Source organism: Monodon monoceros, unplaced genomic scaffold (assembly GCF_005190385.1).
Source record: "Monodon monoceros isolate NGI ecotype Baffin Bay Population unplaced genomic scaffold, NGI_Narwhal_1 Super_Scaffold_17, whole genome shotgun sequence".
NCBI lineage: Eukaryota > Metazoa > Chordata > Mammalia > Artiodactyla > Monodontidae > Monodon > Monodon monoceros.
In genome coordinates this window covers 25,794,705-25,815,176 of record NW_021703773.1, presented here as the reverse complement: position 1 = coordinate 25,815,176, position 20,472 = coordinate 25,794,705, and the positions used below count along the sequence as shown (strand labels likewise).

At 38.9% G+C, this 20,472-nt stretch overlaps 1 protein-coding gene across 1 annotated transcript in view; it reads left to right on the top strand.

The window, feature by feature from the left end:
* The window catches only part of CSMD1 (CUB and Sushi multiple domains 1), a 1,429,265-nt gene that overhangs the window by 1,006,377 nt on the left and 402,416 nt on the right, over positions 1-20,472 (top strand). The window contains exon 11 of the mRNA XM_029226263.1: positions 7,915-8,018. Within this exon, the coding sequence (XP_029082096.1) occupies positions 7,915-8,018 (104 nt within the window). The remainder of the gene's footprint in view (positions 1-7,914; positions 8,019-20,472) is intronic.

Sequence of the window (20,472 nt, the reverse complement as noted above, 5' to 3'; positions counted from 1 at the left end):
GCACCCTTCATTCCAGTTATGTTCCACAAACTTCAATTTCTTCTGCTTTTATCTATAAATCTATAATTTTCTGTTGCAATCCTTTCATCTTTTAGGCCTTCAGATTTCCAGCTAAGTTGCTCCACATATCCTAGGTTGATAGATTTCAATGTTCTGTAAATGTTAATTCTGCATTTTACCCCATCTAATAGTGCTCTGATTTATTCTTTAGTGGTTATTGTATTGTGACTCTCAAATTCCCAGTCCCCCATTTTTAACAAATATGCTACTTTCTTTCATCCATCTGAGAATGTATTTCAGTAATTTTCCAAACAATGTTTGTGATTGATTCTTTGGTTGCTTCATTTCAGGGATTAATGAAATTCTTTTGGAGATCTCACTGGTTTATTCTCTTATTTTACACGGTAAACCATTTTTAATGTTCCTCCATCACCGCCTTTGAGTTTGCTTACTTTCCCAGTGAGCTAGTTAGTCTTTGTTGTACTGTAAATGTTCTATGTCCCTGACAGTTTTATTGGCATTTTGATGATTTTTGCTTGAGGGATTTTCTTTATAATGTTAGTCTCTGTTATCTTCACCCAACACCCCACTTGCTTCTTTCCTCAGATTTTTGTGGATCTTACTTTAATCCTTGAGAATCCATAGTATCATATCTAAGTATTTTGCCAAGACAAGCTTCTTACGAGAAGCACAATTCTACTGATATAAAGAAGGAGGTGTGTAGATGGAAAAGTTTATCTGGAAATTAAAGGATAAAAAAAAATTTCTTTTAAAATAAAGGATAAAGGATTCCTTTCTGGATAAAATTGGAGTTAGAAATTGATGTGCCAGAAGGAAGAGAGACAGGATTTTCCTTGGTTTTAAAGATTTGTGAGGTTTGAAATAATAGAATCCCTCAGGTTGGTGACAGAATGTGGCCTGGCCTGGTAGCAGTGAAGAGTTTGCTATGAAAGGTAGCGATAACGGTGGTGCTGAACACAGCACCGCTAACCCAGTGCCTGCTGGACCCTTGCAAGATGCACACACTTGACCTGCATCCTCCCATTAATCCTCAACCCCCGTTGGGAAATGATGTCACTCTGGTTTTACAGATGAGGAGGCTGTAGGAGGGGGATGCAAGTCCTTCAGGCCCCCGCGGGGTGGGCAGCAGGGCCAGGATCCCCTCTCACTTCGGTGGGCTTGGACTTGCTCGCTCTGTGCTGCTTTCCAGCAGCAGTGTGGGCCTGGAGGAGGGAGCTGGAGAAGCAGATCTGGGTCCTTTCCATGCCTTGCACATGGCACGCACCTGCATTCTTAGGAGTCTTGATCTCAGAGACAAAGGGTCCATGTAAGGGCAGCACAGAGAGAATTACGGTAATTTATGTTCCAGTTACTGTTGAGAGAAGGGACTTGGCAGAAGCCTTCAGGATGGACATCAGCAAAGTTCTAGAGAACCATGTGGGAGAGTCCACGATCTGGACACCAAGCTCCTCGTTTTTTGTGTTGTGGTAACATGACCAAACGGCTGCCGTTGGATAAATTACATGTTGTTCTGCTTGTTTGAGTGTTTTCTATTTTCTTCCACTGATTACCTGTTTAATTTGACTCTTGGTAGCACAAGGTTAATAACATTGCAGCTACATTTGAAATAATATATGTCCCCTTTTTGTTAATGGTGCATTGAACTCTAGTTTTAAAAGACATTTAGAGTTTATATGGGGGGCTAAATACAACTCAAGGCTACCCTAGAAATAATAATATATTTTTCCTAAATTGTTCCTTTCGAAGTAGTGTTCTCTCTAGGTTGGAGCCAAATCTTGGTAATTTCATATTACATATCATTGGCCGTTTGTATATGTAATTTACAGATATGAAACATTATATGTATTTTTCTGTGGGAAGCACCTATGTGCATTACCCAGGCTATGTGGTGCATGCATTTGGAGAGAACATCTCTTTATAATTAATTATACTTTTTCAGTTGTTTCATGGTTGGTCCTTAGAACCTCAGGCTAAAACATTTAAAATTTATCAGAAATCATTTCATAATTGTTGGTTCATAGAAAGTGTGAATTTTCCTTTCAGATGTGAGGTATAGAGTTGTTATGTCCTTTTGGAGGAAATTCACAGTTTGAAAAGTCTTTATTCTGAAAAATAATGTGAAATTGAATGGATCAGGTTATTAAGGCTTCTTTTTATCAGTTTCTGTCCCCTTGTGTTTCAAGTCCTTATTCCCTACCCTGTTGATTTCAACGCTACCGTCATTCATTAAGGCATTTATGAGTTAGCTTTTTCCAAGATGTAGGGGCTTTTTACTTATTTATTTTGTGCTGTCAGTTCTACATCTTGGAAAATTGTAAAATCTTCCTCTTATTCTGTATCTCTTCCTACTATCACAATTTTGGGTAGAAACATGTCATCTAAAAGAACCCCAAATGTAGTTTAAAGATAACACTGAAACAAAAAGCATATTAGAAATAAAACTTTTGATGAGGAAGCCCAGTGATCCGTATGGGGTGTCTGTGTGAGTGTGTGTGTGTGTGTGTGTGTGTGTGTGTGTGTGTGTGTGTGTGTGTGTATGAATTGATAAATCTGGATTCCTCTGGCTTAATTGAGTCAGGTGAGATGGGCTCCTTATTTGAATGGGCCTATAGTGACTGGCTTTTTTTCCCCTAATGAATTGTGACTGTGTAGTGTACTTCCATTTTGTTTTTCAGAGCAATGTTTTCATATTTGTTTTAAAGTAATACTTAAAAATTCAGTATTATATCAATTCTACCACTCTGTCATCGTATATTTCTCTTTTCTCTATTTAGAAAATTGAGTGTCTCAAAACAAAAATTAAAAAAAAGCTCTTCTGACAATATAACTTTCTTTTTTTAAATAATTAATTAATTTTTGGCTGCATTGAGTCTCCGCTGCTGCGTGCGGGCTTTCTTTAGTTGTGGGAAGCTGGGGCTACTCTTCGTTGCGGTGCGCAGGCTCCTTATTGCAGTGGCTTCTCTTGTTGTGGAGCAAGGGCTCTAGACGCCCAGGCTTCAGTAGTTGTGGCATGCGGGCTCAGTAGTTGTGGCTTGTGGGCTCTAAAGCACATGCTCAGTAGTTGTGGCGCACGGGCTTAGTTGCTCCGTGGCATGTGGGATCTTCCCGGACCAGGGATCGAACCCATGTCCCCTGCATTGGCAGGCAGATTCTTAACCACTGTGCCACCAGGGAAGTCCCAATATAACATTCTTAATTGCCAAGGCTCTTGCAGTTTTTATGTAATCACAATTAAATAGCTAAATTCTGTTTTCTTTTTCATACTTACACCCCGCAAAATTGCCCAATTTATTTTTCTCTCATTTAAGATTATTGTGTGCTTTTTCCCCTTAACCTTTCTGTCCGAAAAATTAGCATCTTTGCACCATTAAAAAAATAAACAAAAAACTGAGAAGGAATTCAACTAATTTGTATTACACTTACTTTAAGCACAATCAATTTTTTGGCTACTTTCTATTATGTAAGGATAATAGTCAACAGAAGTTGGTTAGATGCTGAAGAAAAATAGTTGAATATCCACTGAAAATGTTTGTAAAGTGAACAAACCAATTTTGCACAAATTAGGGAGTGAAATTAGATGAGACATAGGATTGGGCTGTTGTTTTTCCAGGAATCTAGCGATTGGCATCACTCTTCGAGGTACTCCTGCGGCAGGTTTCAGGACCCGCAGCAGCTGGGTACAGCCCACTGTTTGGATATTTTAACTCCTAGATGCCACCTGTCTCTGGAAGATGTCCCTTATCTTCCGCATCTGAGGTTCCTTCCCTGGGCACCCGCCACACCCTGAGAACGGCCTGTCCTGCACCTTCCTCTCGCTGGCCTGCGGTGTCTTTCACTGGACCACCTGTCATCACACAGCAGAGTCTTCCTAGAGATGCTTAATTACCAGAGACCAACTTGGCGTGTAGGAAATGACTACCACATTGCTATAGTACTAAGGCATATTAGATTGGGATCAGAGAAAAAACAGGACTACAGTAGCTAAAACTTTCGAAGAAATACTTTAAAATGAGTAGTTTGTAAGAAAGAAAGAAGTTTGAAAATAGAATTAAGTTTTATAACCTCTACTCTTATCTTCTTCATTTATATTTGAACGTGTGGGAAACAATCTAAAAACTACGTCGAGACTCAGGATTTCCCAGTTTGAGATCTAAACCTCTCACTGATAACTGCAGAATAAGGCCCTCATCTTCCCTGGCTTTCATTTTCCTCCTGTGAAAACAGAGGTGTCAGAATATCAAGTAATTTTAAGCCTGCTTAGATTCTGTATTCCACATTTGGTCACACTAAACTGTTGACCCTCGTCATCCTCTAGTAAGAAAATATAAGCAAATGTAATTTAACTCCATTACTTCCCTGCCACCATATGTACTTTATGTATAAAAGAATATTATTCAGCCATGAAAAGGGATGAATCCCGCCACAACACAGATGGGACTGGAGGGCATTATACTAAGTGAAATAAGTCAAAGACAGAGACAAATACCATCTCATCTCTCTTACATGTGGAATCTAAAAAACAACAAACAAGCTGTAGGTACAGAGAATAGATTGGTGGTTGCCAGAAGCAGGGGGTAGGGAAAGGAGAAATGGTTCAAACTTTTCGAGTCTTTTTAGTTTAAATAGGAGAAAAGAACATATTACAAAATACCAAGAATGTATTTTAAAAATTACACCAGAGTCTAGACTGAACAGCATCTTTTTCTCACAGTTCTGAGATTCTGTTTGGAAGTTGAAAAAGTAAAGGATTTCATCAGTTGCCATTAAGAAGCCTTAATCTGTATGTTAAATTCTATAATTGTTTTGTGTTTATCAAACTACTCCCTGTGAGTCTTAAGCTTTTAGAATTCTAGAACTTTGTCCTCCTTTCATTTTCCTTCCTATTTGATTTGTTGCCATTAAGGAATATTTGTCTGGAAAAGTTAAAAATTCTATAATTACTTTGTGTTTATCATGATACCCCTTGTAACTCTAAGTTTTTTGAAGGCTAGAACTTGGTGCATCTTCTCTTTGGACCTGGGCAGAGTAGGTATTCAGTACATCCTGAAAAATGAGTCAGTTGTCCTCAGCAGATGGAGGGCGTAGCACCTGCCCTCAGGGCACGTACCATGAAGGAGGTGAGGCAGAGGGTACGGGCAAACCAGCAAGAAATTTCAAAAAGTGCAACATCATGAAGGGAGTAGCCTGGATGTTGACAAAGAGACTGACGTCTTGGACAGAATGGGCAGGGGAGACACCACCAAGAACAGACTTCATGCAGAGACTTGAAGGATGTGGAGCAGCATGTACAAGGCCAACTGCAGGGACCAGTCAAGACACGGAAGAGCACGTGTGTGTGTGTGTGTGTGTGTGTGCGTGCGTGCGTGCGTGCATGCGCGCACATGTGGAGCTAAAGGGACCATTGAGACTAAATGCCACTGAATCATTCACACTTTAAAAACATAAGGCAGAACTATTCACAATACCCATGACGTGGATGCAACCTGAGTGTCCATCAATGGATGAATGGATAAAGAAGATGTGATGTATATACATGTAATGGAATATCATTCAGCCTTAATAACAAAGGAGATCCTACCATTTGCAACAACATGGATGCACTGGGAAGACATTATATTAAGTGAGACAAGACAGACACAGAAAGGAAAAAACTGCATGATCTCACTTATGTGTGGAATCTAAAAAAGTCAAATACACAGAAGCAGAGAGTCGAACAGTGGTGACCAGGGATGAGAAGGTGGGGAAATGGAGAGATATTGGTCAAAGGGCACAAAGTTACAATTATGAAGAATGGATAAATCTGAAGATCTAATGGGCAGCATGGCGACTAGGGTTAATAATACTGTATTGATTACTAGAAATTTGCTAAGAGAATGGATTTAAGGTGCTTTCACTATATACACAAAGGGTGACTGTGTGAGGAGACAGGTTAATTAGCTTGACTGCAGTAATCATTTCACTATGTATATGTACATCAAATCATCATGCTATACTCCTTATGTACAGTTTTTATTAAAAAATGAATTCTCCGATCAACATCACTCGTCACTGAGAAATGACAGCAACTTTCATTCCAGATGTGTATTTCTGTTTTACTACCAGGTATATTTATAGAATGCCATATTTTCTGACAAACGAGAGGTTCTTTACACAAGATTGGGTCCACCTTTTCTCTTTTTATGGGGCATTAATGGCATAAAGATCGTCCTTTGACTATCAGCAGAGGCTGATTGTTGAGTCTGAACCCTGACAAACACCTCTCCGACACCCTTTGCTTTGGCTTGAAAGAATTACAGAATGGTTATTTTTACACCCATAATGAAAACACATTTATGAAGTGAGACCCCCTATCTGTGACTCATTACAAATCTGCCAGCCGTGACCCTCAGGCCTGAATGGATTATCATTGCTTCACTGCAGGCTGTTACCCAAGTCAAGACAGAGTAAATGTGTCAAAAAAGGTGATGGGAACCTCCAGGTTGCATGATTCTTTAGTCCTTTTATTCTTTCTTGTACCACCATGGACATTTATAAATCGGCCCATGGGAAACACAGAAATTGAAATAAAACCATCCTCGGGTGTTGGGCTTCATATGCAATGTTGATACTGGTCTGCAACAGTCATGAACCTCTACACCTGTTTCAAATTAGATTGCTAAAATAATGTATTCAGACAAACGCTGAAATTTGAAAGAGTAGATTTTTTAAGTAAATCATAACAGCTATACCACTAATTTTAGTAAGAATTTCCAATAGCAGAATTAATGCATCCCATATTAGCACTGCTTGGGAAAGCACCTGGTTAGAGCCTGCTCGGTATTGTACACATCAAATTGGATATTAATCAGAAGCCTGCCTTCCCCCTGGTACTACTTAAGTCTTTCTTTCAGGTTTAATGAACAGGCGTTTAATGTTTTTTACAGGATTCCAGAGCTTCAGATTTACTCTGAAGTAGATCCCATTAAAATGTATTTCCAATATTATGGTTTCTGTACTTCCTGTTCTCTCTCTCTCCCCCTCTGTCATTTACCTACCTATCTCATCTATCCATCATATCTGTCTGTCCATCTATCCATCTGTCTCTTTCATCTGTCTGTGATAGCCTCTACCTCTCTCTCTTCTTCATGTTACAGATATTTATCTATTATCTATATATATATTTCTCCTTGTCACCTAGGGTTCCAGCCTAACTTTGTGACACCTCAGACTCTCTTCCCCCTTTATCACAATATTGGTCAACAAAGGAAGCGTTTCTTTTATGAGAAGAAAGAAGTTCATAGTATTCTAATATATCCATGTGTCAGACACAAACTGGTCTTATCTAAATGGTGTTGAACACCTAGACAAAGTGTTCTTTATTTTAAAAAAAAGCCAAAAAGAGACAAGACTTTGCAAAGTTAAATGTAGAGGACAACTTTCTAGCCTCAGAAGGTCTTTTTCGTATGTTAATATTGGTACATACATAAAATCTGCAGACATCACACTAAAAATATCTATTCCTTGGTGTTCTAGGTATCCTCAAAATATATCTCATTAACTGCAGTCCCCATTTATTTTGCTTATACTGATTTACCTTTTGGTCATTCCGAACACTATGTGACAATAAATATTTGATAGATATTTGATTTAAAGTATCAATACAATATGGGTTAATTTCATTTCTAGAGCTGATGATAAATATCTTTGGAGTAATAGCAATTTTGAATTCCATAAAATTCTATGATCGAGGGCTCTCAAATACATACAATTATTATTTTTAAAAGCAACTTTAAATCATTTGAAATAACAGTGAAATTATGGAGCAAAATTAATACTACAACTGGATATTTGCATTATGTGAGGTCCCAGAAAGTTCCTGTTATGCTAAGTAATTCTCTCTTGTGTTTGATTTAGGTCATCAAGCTTGCCTTTGAGGAGTTTGAGCTGGAAAGAGGCTACGACACTCTAACCGTGGGCGATGCTGGGAAAGTGGGTGATACCAGAACCGTCTTGTATGTGTAAGTGTATCTTCCCTTGTTTCTTCTTTCCCAGAACAGGAAGTTATCTGTGCAAACACGGATGTGTCCTTGAGATCCTGGTGCAGACTTTCCATTCCCACTCAGAAGTTTAATAAATGCCACGTATGGCTAAATTAGTAGTTTCTAAATCTGATTTCAGATGAGGACTAATTCAGGATTGCATTCTATCTGTGGCAGTGTTTTTTATTTTAAATCATTGAAAAATATGGCAAAAGATTAGACTATATGGAAAAGCAGAAAGTAGAGGTGATAAGCTTCTCAACTCAACTGCTCCTTGTCCGCCCCTCTCTTTCTACTTATTATGTTGTCAGTGTTCGGGGAAGTACAAGTATCTTCTAGAATAAGGCCATATATCTTCTGAAAGCCTTGCGCTCTGTAGAGCTGCATACTAAAAGTAGCAGAGAGCGTGGGGAGAACAGTGTGGTAGCGCCCTTTATATCTGTGGACTTCCGTACCCAGAGTCCTGGCAAATACAGTAGCAGCCCCACTGTGAACATCAGCACACAGATCCCTACGCTGGTCCATTGGCAACTGGACTCATGAGAGAGTCTGCACCACTTCGCCCTGGACACTGTCAGCCTCTTCCAGATGCAGGGCCATGAGGATAGTCTGGACAGTTTTTTTCTTTTTCTTTTTTAAAATATTTATTTACTTATTTATTTTGGCTTCTCTGGGTCTTAGTCACAGATCTTCGTTGCGGCGTGCAGGATCTTTAGTTGTGGCATGTGGACTTCTTAGTTGAGGCTGAGGAGTGAATATACCCCCGGGTCGTGGTTTTAATATTGATAGGACAGTTTTTAGGAGACTTGTTCTAGCAATATTAAAACCATGACCCAGGGGTATCTTCATTCCTCAGTGTTTTCAGTGCAGAAGGCAATGTCTTTGCAGCCTCTTCCTCTGCGTTCGCACCTTGCACAGCCAGCTTCCTGTAGGGGCTCCCGAAACTACTTTCACTAATGGAAGTCATTCTGCAGGATTTTCACCTTTTTTCTCTTAGTCTGCTTATACGTGGCTGAGATTTTCTCTTTATTTGTGAGAAAGCTTGCCCTGGACAACTTCAAAGTATTATTCTGCTAGGGAAAAACAACAACAAGAAGAGGTGTGGCCGTTATACCCACTCATTCTCTTACTTAGCAGTTACTTATGAGGTAGTTCACGTTGTAAAAAGTTCTGCAGTGAACATCTGTCTGTGCCTTTAAAATTGGTGGACCCGCACTCTGATGGCATTGGGAACATTCTCTTTTCCTTTATTGTATCTTGGATGTAGTTCCCTATCAGTATATATCTTTATCTCATGTTTTATAGCTACTACTACTAATAATTTAAATCATGTTACTGGCCCATGACTTAGGATAATAATTATAATAGTAGCAGTAGTAATCTCATAGCATTTATTGAGTACCTCTTATATACCATGCACTGTGCTAGATGCCTAATACATATTATCTTGTTTGGTCTTCACCTAAATCCTGTGAGTTAGGGGTTAATACTGTCTTCATCATATAAATGATGAAACTGAGGCTTAGATAGATTTACCCGCATTCACAAACCTAGCGTTTGTTCTAGCAGGAGTTCAGACTCCGTGATCCTCCTCCAGTGTCTGTATTCCTTATCATTACATGTGGATGTGCCATGTTTTTTAACTGATTCTCATTGATAGCCTTTGTCTTTTCTCTATCCCCCTGTAATCTTGCATTTCTAAGCAGCTACGCAGTAAACTACTTTGTACACATTGTCATACTTGTTTCATATGCCTTCAGGAAAATTTCCAGCAGAGGAATTTCAGGAGTTAGGAGCATCTTCATTTACATCATTAGGCTTTTCTAATAATACCCCCAAACGTTTATATCAATTTTCTCTTCCACCACAGTATGTAAAGGTCCCTGTTTCCCCACACTCTTACCAAATGGTTATTCTTTTTTTGCCCAATTACTAGCTTTAAATTGCATTTATTTGTAAAAATACGGATTCCTGCAGGGTGGGGACAGATATCTGTATTGTTTGCAATCTTCCATGTCAGTTGTGTGCACACAGCCTGGCATTGGTCTGGAGCGGTACTTGTAGTCACTGATACAGTGGACAGCAGTGAGCCAGGATGCCAGAGGTGGAATTTCTGGCTCTAGCTTTGCTCTTAACTATCTGTGACCCTCTCTGTACCTCTGTTTTTATGGCTATGAAATATGTATAATAAACTTTTCCTGCTTGTGGTAAGGAGCAAAATGAAATAGTGCATGTGAATGCACTGGAGAGCCAAGAAATACAAACCACACATGAAATAGCTTTATTATTACCATAACATCTAATTTAAGAAGGGATATCATTAAAACAAATGAGAGAAATTTTCAAATAAATGCAAAATGTAGAACATAAATGTAGAAAAGTAGTGCCATATAAAATCCCTTAGGTCACTATTAAAGATCTGAAGTCATACACCCATTTTTAAATGCTATTTGTTGTTAAGGGAGCAATAGCAAACTATGTATTACCTTGACATAAGTATTATTAGAACCTCCTCTCAATAGCTCACATCTATAAAGGAAAAACTAAACAGTCAACTGAATCAAAGTGAGATGCCCTTTGGGAAACATAATGTAACAAAGATCAGTTGGGCATTTAATCATCTTCAGTAGAGAAAAGCAAAGCCACTGATACATTTCCTTAGTATACAAAATTACAGAGAAAGAAAAGACAAGAGAATCACAGTTGGTGTCTTTGGATAAACAGGCAATTTTAGAGAATACGGCAACAAATATTTTTGAGTACTTACATGTCAGACGTGAGTCTCAGCATGGAGTTTAAAATCTAATTGGAGAAATGGCAGATGAGCTGAGATGGTTATATACTAGACAGTGTATAGAATCATTGACTATCATGATACATATTTCAGATAAAATTTGAGTTAAGAAACTTATTTGTGGGTAGCTGATATTTACTACCTCAAGCTCAATATTTTATAGGTTCCCCTTTTTAGGGGGCCTGTGGAATTCTATTCAGATCTTAATTTTCAGGAGAAATTTAGAAAGTGAGATAGCCTAACTGGCTCATCCTAAATATGCTTTTAAAAATTCTAATTTCTGTTAATGGCTTTTTATTTTCTTAACTTTCTTGGCGCAAAAAGGGAACAACTGAATGTTAGGGGGACTCTTTCAATAGCCGAGTCTTCCCAAGAGATGGATGAATTTATTCAGGTTACTTTTACAGAATGACAGACTTAAAACAAAATTAAATAACTCACTTAGCAAATCTCTATTGAGATCTCTCCAAGAATATATGTTGGTAATTTTCTCAAGTTTAACTTTCAGAAAAACTGCATCCAGAGACATTGTTCTTCACGACTTTCCTCTGGCCTTTGCAGTTACTAGCAGTGGTGACCAGGACATGGCATTAATTTCAGGATGTCCTGGGGATTGCAGGCACCAGTGGCAGGTTTTAAGTGCCCATCTCTGTAAGGGATGAATAGTCAGTATCAGGGAAATCTGTGAGCGAGTAGTATTGCCTCTGCCTGACTACACTTGTCTATTAACCAATAAGGATACTAGTTGTTTCCTATGGCTGGTTGGTCCACTGTTCTTAAATTGCTTCTTGGGCTTAGAAGTGGCTCCAGCCCTCATATGGTAGCCCTCCACCTACCTCTGCTATTGTCTGCGGGTGCTGAGCGAAGGGGCATCATTCTTTTTTTATTAAAAGACTACACAACAGCCGTAACAAAGCAGACACTGAAAACTGATGTGTATGTCTATGTATTCTTTGGACATTATCAGAGGAGTTGATCACAGTACATCTCAGTGCTTTGGAGAAAGCTTGAGCAATTTATGTTAGGAATAAGCACATAAAGGTAGCTGCCTAGGCGTTCTCTAGGCAAAAACTCATTTTTCAAAATTAGAAAGCAAGTACACTCCTTAGATTCTTAGAATTCTGGAGCCACATGATCAGAATTCTTTTTCCTCATATAATCATTCTCATAATGACATTGCCTGTGAGCACGGACACATATGAGAGTGCAGATCAGACTCAAATCCTAAAAGCTCTATTCTTGAAGTTCATCCATTGCTAGGTTTCCCTCCTTTGTCTCTTTATGGGGAAATGTTCTTCCTTGATTCTTTGAAGAAACATTTATTGAAATTCAGACACTGCAGGACTCAGAGGTGGGTAACAGTAGGCTTTGAGGGGATGGTCTGCAAGTGGAGAAGGCAGAGGCTTCCTGACCTTCATTATCACGCTGGGGCGGGTTAGCAGAGGCTGCTGCTCTCTGGACACTCCATGGTGCCTAAGTTCTCTATTCCAGCAGCCCTATCAGAGGAGAGATAGCCGGACCACTGGACACACACATTTTAGGTTTGGGATTCCATCTATTCTGGGGTGTCTGGGAAAGCAAACTGACCTGCGGCCTGGGGGGCCGCTGGAAGTGGTCTCTGGGGAACCTTCCTGCAGAGGAGAAGAATGCATAGGTCCCAAGGAAGCGCAGCCCAACGGCAGCGCCTGATGGAGACTCAGGGAGACTAGTTCCAGCTAATTTGCAGTCCAGACAGCCTGAGTCATTTTCCAGCTGTTCTGCCACTTACATCCCCAGTGTTGACTCAATGTGGCAGTTTTCTCTAAGGAGCCAGGAAATGCATGTCTTGCTTGCTACACTGTTAACCTGGAGAGCTAAGGATCTCTCGTCCACGATTCATCAGTCAAAAGCATTTAAAGTGTGTATTTTGTGTTTTTGATATTGAATTAACCTCAAAGGCGCAGTCATTCTCTTTTGGGGCGCTTAGTGCATTTAAAACAGTAAGGGGTACGCAAGACCTCCAGGGCAGCAAGACCAGCTCCCCATCTCATGCCAACTTTGCAAGCCGGAAGCATTGTTGTAAGTGTGAAGTGAGACGGCTAATGAAACATTGTTTGAAAAAGGTGAAAAGTATGATGCAAAGAGAAGATAGTATTGTATTACTGTAGTTATTATCTCTGCCTTAATATAATGAAATATGTGGTGCTCAGAATTGTCTTTGGAAATGGAATATACTAGAAAGGAAGAAGGAAGAGGAGTTGAACTGCCATTCACTGAATCTGTCTGGACCCGCATTGTCTCCTGACAAACTTTTGACAAAGGTATTGCTTCCCTCTGCTAGAGGAAGACAAGGGGAACCTGACTTATGGCCGTGGAGACAGCAGGCTGCCTAACTGGTTTCTGGGCTGTTTTCAAGATTTTGTTCCTTGTCTTTAGTTTTCAAAAGTTTAATTAGGTGGATTTGTTTAATTAACATGGATTTGTTTGAGTTTATCCTGTTTGAGGTTCACTTGGTATCTTAGAACTGTAGGTTATGTGTTTCCCCAAATTTGAGTTTTCAGCAATTATTTCTTTAAACCCCCTTTCAGCCTCACTCTCTTTCTCTCCTTCTGGGATTCGAATGATAAGATGTTGGGCCTTTTGTTTTTGACCCACAGGTCCCTGAGGTTTTGTTCACTTTTTTTCCATTGTGTTTTCTCTCTGCTGTTCAGTGTGGGCGAATTCTGTAGACCTCTTCTCAAGTTAACCTGTCATCGTGCATCTCCGCTGTGCTTACTATAAGCCGATCTAGTTACTTTTAATTTCTGTTATTGTATTTTGACTCCTGTAATTTCCATTTGGTTCTTTTCTGTAACTTCTCTTTCTTTGCTGGGATCATCTGTTTGTTTGTTTTTTTATTTGATTGCAGAGAATTTGTAAATGATTGAAACATTTACACAATGGCTGCTTTAAAATCCTTGTCAGGTAATTTCAACATCTGATTCATTTTAGGTATTGTCAGTTGGTTGTCTTTTCTTGTTGAAGTTGTGATTTTCTTGGTTCTTGGTATGATAATCGGACCCAGGCTGTTTTGTCTATCATGTTAGGATGTACTGGGAATTATATAAACCTCTTATTTTAGCAGACAGTCACCCTGGCTAGACTTAACACGCAGTTCTCGGCCAACTTGTGTCAGCTGGGGTTCCAGTGACAGGCTCACTGTCAGAGCATGTACAGCATTGTCTGGGTCTGCTTGGTTGATTGGTGCCCGTGGGACTCACACTTGTCCTTGCTGGTGGGGAGAGGTTGGTGGGAACCCCCATCACTGCTTCCCTCCTGCATCTCACCCCTTGTCCCCTCACCCCTCCCTCTGCCCCTATCTCTGGGAGGGAAGGGGCATCTCAGTCTCAGATTGGCAGAGACAGAGTCTTCCTGGATTGGGTCACTGGTGTGGCTGGTCTCTCTCACAGGTTCTGCTGCCTCCGTTTCTTTACTCAGAAAAGGGAGGCTCGGGCCCCGGGGAAGGTGAAGGCTTGCCCTGGACACCTGTGGTTACCAAGGTCCCTTCATCCGTCCCCCATGCTGGTGGTGCTGGTCTTCCTTATGTTGTTTGAGGGATACCCCTTGCATCCCCGTGAGGATGGAGCTTACCTGGAGCCTTCTGTTGCCCGGTCAGGGTTCAGGAAACACCAGGTCTGGTGGTCCTCTGTTTTGAGGGGGGTGGGCACACAGACAGCCTGCACTGTGTTGGTTCTCTGACCCTGGAGTCTCAAACCAGCTTGCCTTCAGAGTCCTCTCCTGGTTGTGTCTTGTGCCATTTTGAGGGTTCATATCTGAGCTTATCAAGGAAGAGAATGGAAAAAAATGTGTCCGTGTCCATATACTTTTAAATCGTCTGGGCTGCACTCAGTAACAGAAGTCTGTAAAATAACTTCATTATGGGCCTTAGTAAACTTTTTTTCTTTGAAGTGAAAGAAGTTTGGATTAGATATTTTGTCTACAGCTCCACATAGAAAGGCTTAACAATTCTGATACTGTTTAGTGGATTTAACCTGGTGATGGCAGACCATTGATGTAACTAACATCATCTTCTATGCCACCTGGCTAGAATGGATTCCAGCACGGTGAATAAAAGCTGTCGCATTTGAATGAAATGTGTGCAGGAGTCACACTCACTGAAAAGCTTGCTCTAATTTCACGTTGGTGCCAGTGGGGAAATTCTATCAGCTTCAGTGTATGTACTGTTGATCTCCAGGTTTATTTAACTTTATATATAATAATATGATCATTAATTCTATAAAACCACTGCCTTGAGTGATTTTTCAAAGTCAGCTTGAGGTAAAAGAGTTCTGTTCCTCTTCACCTGTTCAGCATTCTGTTCCGGTACATGTCGTGTAAATAGCCGTGTTGCCTGGAAGTCCCCTGCACGAGGAGCCAGCTGGATGCTGGTGGATCGAGAACCTTTAACTCTGATCTGGGCTGCCTTCAGGCGGATTTGCTCTCCGGGTCTGGTCAATATCGCACATAAAGATGTGCAAAACCTCAGATTACAAGCATATCCTTCCAAGACCAGAATTTAAATCCCTTCTGCCTCGGTATGTTTAATGATGAAGTCCACTTATGACTCTGCCACCTTTTACCAAGGTTTGTATCAGGGCATCTCTGACTCTTCCTAAAGGCGTTTTACTCCATCCCTGGGGGGCATGGTTCTCGTCAGGTGCTGCACACAGATCACACACTGTGTCTTAACCTCTCCTTATTAGTCTCCGGCACACACTGTATTAACCCAATCAAGGCAAACAGCCAACTAACATTTATATTTTAAATAACTCTGCATTTCCTATACTTTCTCAGAATTTATGAAATTTATTGATATTAAAAAAATGCAAAGACTTCAAAATAGGTCAATTTTAGGTCAGGTTTTTTTTTTTAGTTAATTTATTTTTTTTTAATTTTTTTTTTTTTACATCTTTATTGGAGTATAATTGCTTTACAATGGTGTGTTAGTTTCTGCTTTATAACAAAGTGAATCAGTTATGCATATACATATGTTCCCATATCTCTTCCCTCTTGCGTCTCCCTCCCTCCCATCCTCCCTATCCCACGGCTCCAAGGCGGTCACAAAGCTAGGTCAGGTTTTAACTTGTAAGTAACATTTACTTTCTAACTGCCCAATTTACAATTGAAAGGTGTGCTTTAAAGGTTCCCACACCACTTTCCTTTCAGGTACCTGCCAATAGGATGCAGGTCTGATGTGCTCCAGGTGTTACTTTGCATCAAATTCATACTTTGTGGCATACTCAAGAGTTTTGTTTTTTTTAAATCTCCAGGTTTGAACAAATTATTTCTTTAATGAATATGTAGTAAAATAGACTTTTTGGAGTACAGATCTGTAAGTATTAATACATGTATAGATTTGTATAACGACCAGCAAAATCAGGATACAGAAGTTTGTCACCCCTCAGAACTGTGCTTTCTCTTTGTAGTGATACTCTCTCCCACCTTAAACCGTGAAGCACTGACCTGTTATCCATCATTATAGTTTGTCTTTCTGAGAATATCACATAAATAGAATTGTACACTGTGTATTCTTTAGGACTGCAAGTGGGAATGTAAAATGGTACAGCCATTCTGGAAAACAGTTAGGCAGTTTCATACGAAGTTAAGTACTTATTTATCATGTAATCTGGCAATCCCATTCCTAGGTATTTACCCTAAAGAAATAAAATTTGCCCTACATGAATAGAGTTAACTCTATTCATAATTGCCAAACAACTGGAAACAGCGTAAATGTCCTTGGACAGGTGAATAGATAGACACACCTTGGTATATTCATACAAGGAAGTTCTGTTCATCAGTACCAACGAACAAACTACTGACACACACAGCAGTGTGGGAATTGCATGGTGCTGTGCTGAGTGAAAGCACCCAGTTTGATTTCACAATCCCTTTCCAGCAGATGTATTTCATGTATGTGAGGATAGAACTGTTGAATCATTTGACAAGGGCCAAAAAGAAGACCTGTCCAGAAATGAGATGGCTTTCGTATACGATGTAATATTAGTAGCAACCAAAGCATCATGAAGTTACTGCCTCACATGGGTGCAGTTAAGCTTTAAAGAACAATGACCATTTTCACGTGAAAGACTTTAGCTGTTCTCTCGATGCAGTATGCCCTGGTTGCAGGGAAGGAACAAACACGTGATCAAAAGCCATTTCCTTCCTTTTGGGTTAATGATTCAATACGCTGGAACATACAGTCAAAGATACTGCTGATTTCAGTTCAACACTGATCCTGATTGCAAGGAGGCATATCAAACCACTGAGGTTAAGACAGCTCGACCATGGTTGAACTCTATCAAAAAGATAAGAGAATTTTAGGTCTGAATGATTCCTTGAAGGTAATTTAATACAGTTATTTCCCAGATGAAGAAACTGACATAGATGTAAAATAATTTAGCTAAAACCACAGGGTAAATTAAAGGCAGAGCTTCAACAGAACCTCAAATACCAAGTCCTTGGTATGCTAAGATCAAACAAAAATTTAAATCATTAGTTGCAGATATTCCTATGAAATTTAAACATGTAGATATTTAATGAATTTTAATGGGGATTAATTTACATTTTCATTTATGCATTTGTTCAAAGAAATGGTGCATTTTATACACAAGTCTGGGGATTAAAGGCCAAGTGACATCAGCTTGCACTCAAGAAGGTTTAGAAATTGGTAGGAGAAGGAGGAAGTAGATGCCTGTGAATGTTTGTCTTCGGTGAGGTGTATGCAGGTTCTCCAGTGACCTAGAGAAGAAAAATACCTGCATCACCTAAGGGAGTTAAGAAATGCCAGGTGAGGGGCTTCCCTGGTGGCACAGTGGTTGAGAGTCCGCCTGCTGATGCAGGGGACACGGGTTCGTGCCCCGGTTCGGGAAGATCCCACATGCCGTGGAGCGGCTGGGCCCGTGAGCCATGGCCGCTGAGTCTGCGCGTCCGGAGCCTGTGCTCCACAACGGGAGAGGCCACAACAGTGAGAGGCCCACATACCGCAAAAACAAAAACAAAAAAACAAAAAACAAACAAAAAAGAAATGCCAAGTGAGAATCCTCAAATACTGTAAGAACTCCTTATCCAGGGAGCATAGGCACTCCAGGCAGTGATTTCAGGATTTGCCAAAAACCTGGAGGCAGAGAAGTGCCAATATTTTTGGAGAATGGTTAAAAACGCCAGCATGGTTGGAGCAACAGGTTGAGCAATGGGAGGGGAGGGCAGTGGGGAGCTGGCACCTCCAATATGATGGCTCTGTTTCCCAAAGGCATTTTTATTATCGTTTTCTAACAAGTCAAATTTCTTAGCGATTCATTGGAGTAATTTTATTTTTAAGTTTAATTTAAAACACTATGTACTAGAAAATCATTTTGGGAGAAAATAAAACTGCTTTAAAGAAAGCAATTATAGCTTATGTGTTATGATGGCTGTTAAAGTATTTTACCAAAACTAGCATTTATTTTATTTTTCAGTTATGGAAACAAAAAATCCTGTTTCCAACAGATAAACAGTTGCACAGGGTTAACAATATTTGCTTCATTATTTTAAGCATTTTTTTTCCATTGGTGCTAGCAAACTAAAATACTTCTGGAAAAAAGAACCAAAAGGGAAATATTTTCTTTTCTTTTAAATAATTCTAAAATAATTTTGTAAGATATTAAAAAATTAACACAAAAATACTTTTTAAATGTTCAAGTAATTTTTTAAACATGTTAAATAATTAATTGTACCAAGCTGTCTTACAGTCATTTTCATAAATATATCAGTCACTTAAATATCAGGCTTAAATTCTAAAACTTGAGTAATGCAAGTCATCTTTATTTTTTTCTTAATTAAAAAAAAAAATTGGCCACTCTGTGCAGTATGCAGGATCTTAGTTCGCAGGCCAGTGTTCAAACCCGTACCCCCTGCAGTGGAAGCACGGAAATTTAATCACTGGACCACCAGGGAAGTCCTACAAATCATCTTAATTTGACTTCGATTGAAGGAACTTTGTAGTGTAGCCAAGTACCTGCTCATTTAGTTTTATGTGAATCAATAGACTAACATAAGACTGTATTAAAATAAAGTCCAGTGCAGAAATAAAATAAATTCAAATATTTACACTCAGAGGTATTTCTGAAATAGTTAACTTGACAGTATAAATCTTTTCAGTGTGTGAAAAATTTCTACATGATAAGTTTTTAACAACTTAAAATTAAATCAAAGGTAGGGGGGAAGTGATATAAGAATCAGGAGGATAAATTAGGAGGCTACTTCAGTGATGTTGCTATGAGACACTCAAACTGAGAAAGTGGAGACAGAAAGAAATGGTGAAAGGAATGTGGAAGAGGTAAAATTATATGGCTTGTTGATGAATGATGAAATGTATAAATGCATATATTTATAGTCTGTGGACTGTGACATAAGAAGGGGTAAGTACTGAGAAATCAACAACCTTGAAATGAAGTCTGGAATCCTTCTAAAGACTGATTGAATCAAGATGGTCACTCGCACTGCCAGAAGAAAATTAAATCCTCCAAGAAGGAAGATAACAACACACATAGCTTCTATGATGGCGTAACACAAAGTCTAGCATTCAACCAAAATGTCTAGAAATAACACCCAATGATCCAAAACCAAGAGACAGACAATACAAAAGGAAAAGGACATCTAGATATTATAGTTATCACTAAGGGACTTTGATAATTAACTATGATTTATATATTTCAGAATATAAATGATCAAGAATTTTGCCAGAAAACCGGAATTCATAACAAACCAAATGAAAGTTTTAAGAATTAAAAAATACAACATCTGAAATAAAGAACTCAATAGATGTGGCTTGAACTGGAAGATAGATTAGTAGAAAATATTCAATCTGAAGCAGAAAAAAAATGTACAGAAAATATGTGTGTAATTGGCATTGAAGAAGAGAAAGAGAGAGAAAATAGGACATAACTAATCTTTGAAGACATTATCACCAAGAATTTTCCAGTATTGACAACAGACATCTGGATAGAGATTCAAGAAATTCTACAAGACAGTAGGCATAATACAAGAAAAACCTCAGCCTGGCACATTATAGTAAATCTTCTGAAAAACAGGACAAGGAAAGATCTTACAAGTAGTATAAACAAAGAAATGTTATTTTCAAAACGGCAAATATAAGTTCAATGGAAGTTTTCTCAATATAAAGTAAAAAAAAGTAAAAAGACAACAGAATGATATCTTTGAAGTCTTGGGGGAAAGAAACACGCTGTTAGCTTAAAGGGACAATTTTAAAAATTGACTAATCAAAAGAGAAAAAAAGAAAAATGAACTTTTATTAATTATATTCTAAATAAAAAGATAAAATCTCTGATTAGATAAAAATATAAATAAAATAAGTAAATCAACAATAATGTAAAATAAGTATTTGATGCTTACATATACAAACATGAAATATTTATATACATAAAACAGTTGAAAGCAAAAGGCTAGAAAAAGATACTCCTTCTAAGGACTAACCAACAGAAGAAAGAATGGTATAGCTTTATAATTATAAGTCAAAGAAGACATTAATGCCAGACATTCATGCTTTGTGCCCTTTTTGGTATGTTACACTTCAATAAAATCTATGCATAGGGAAAAAAAAAATCTCTCTTCAAACAAACAAAT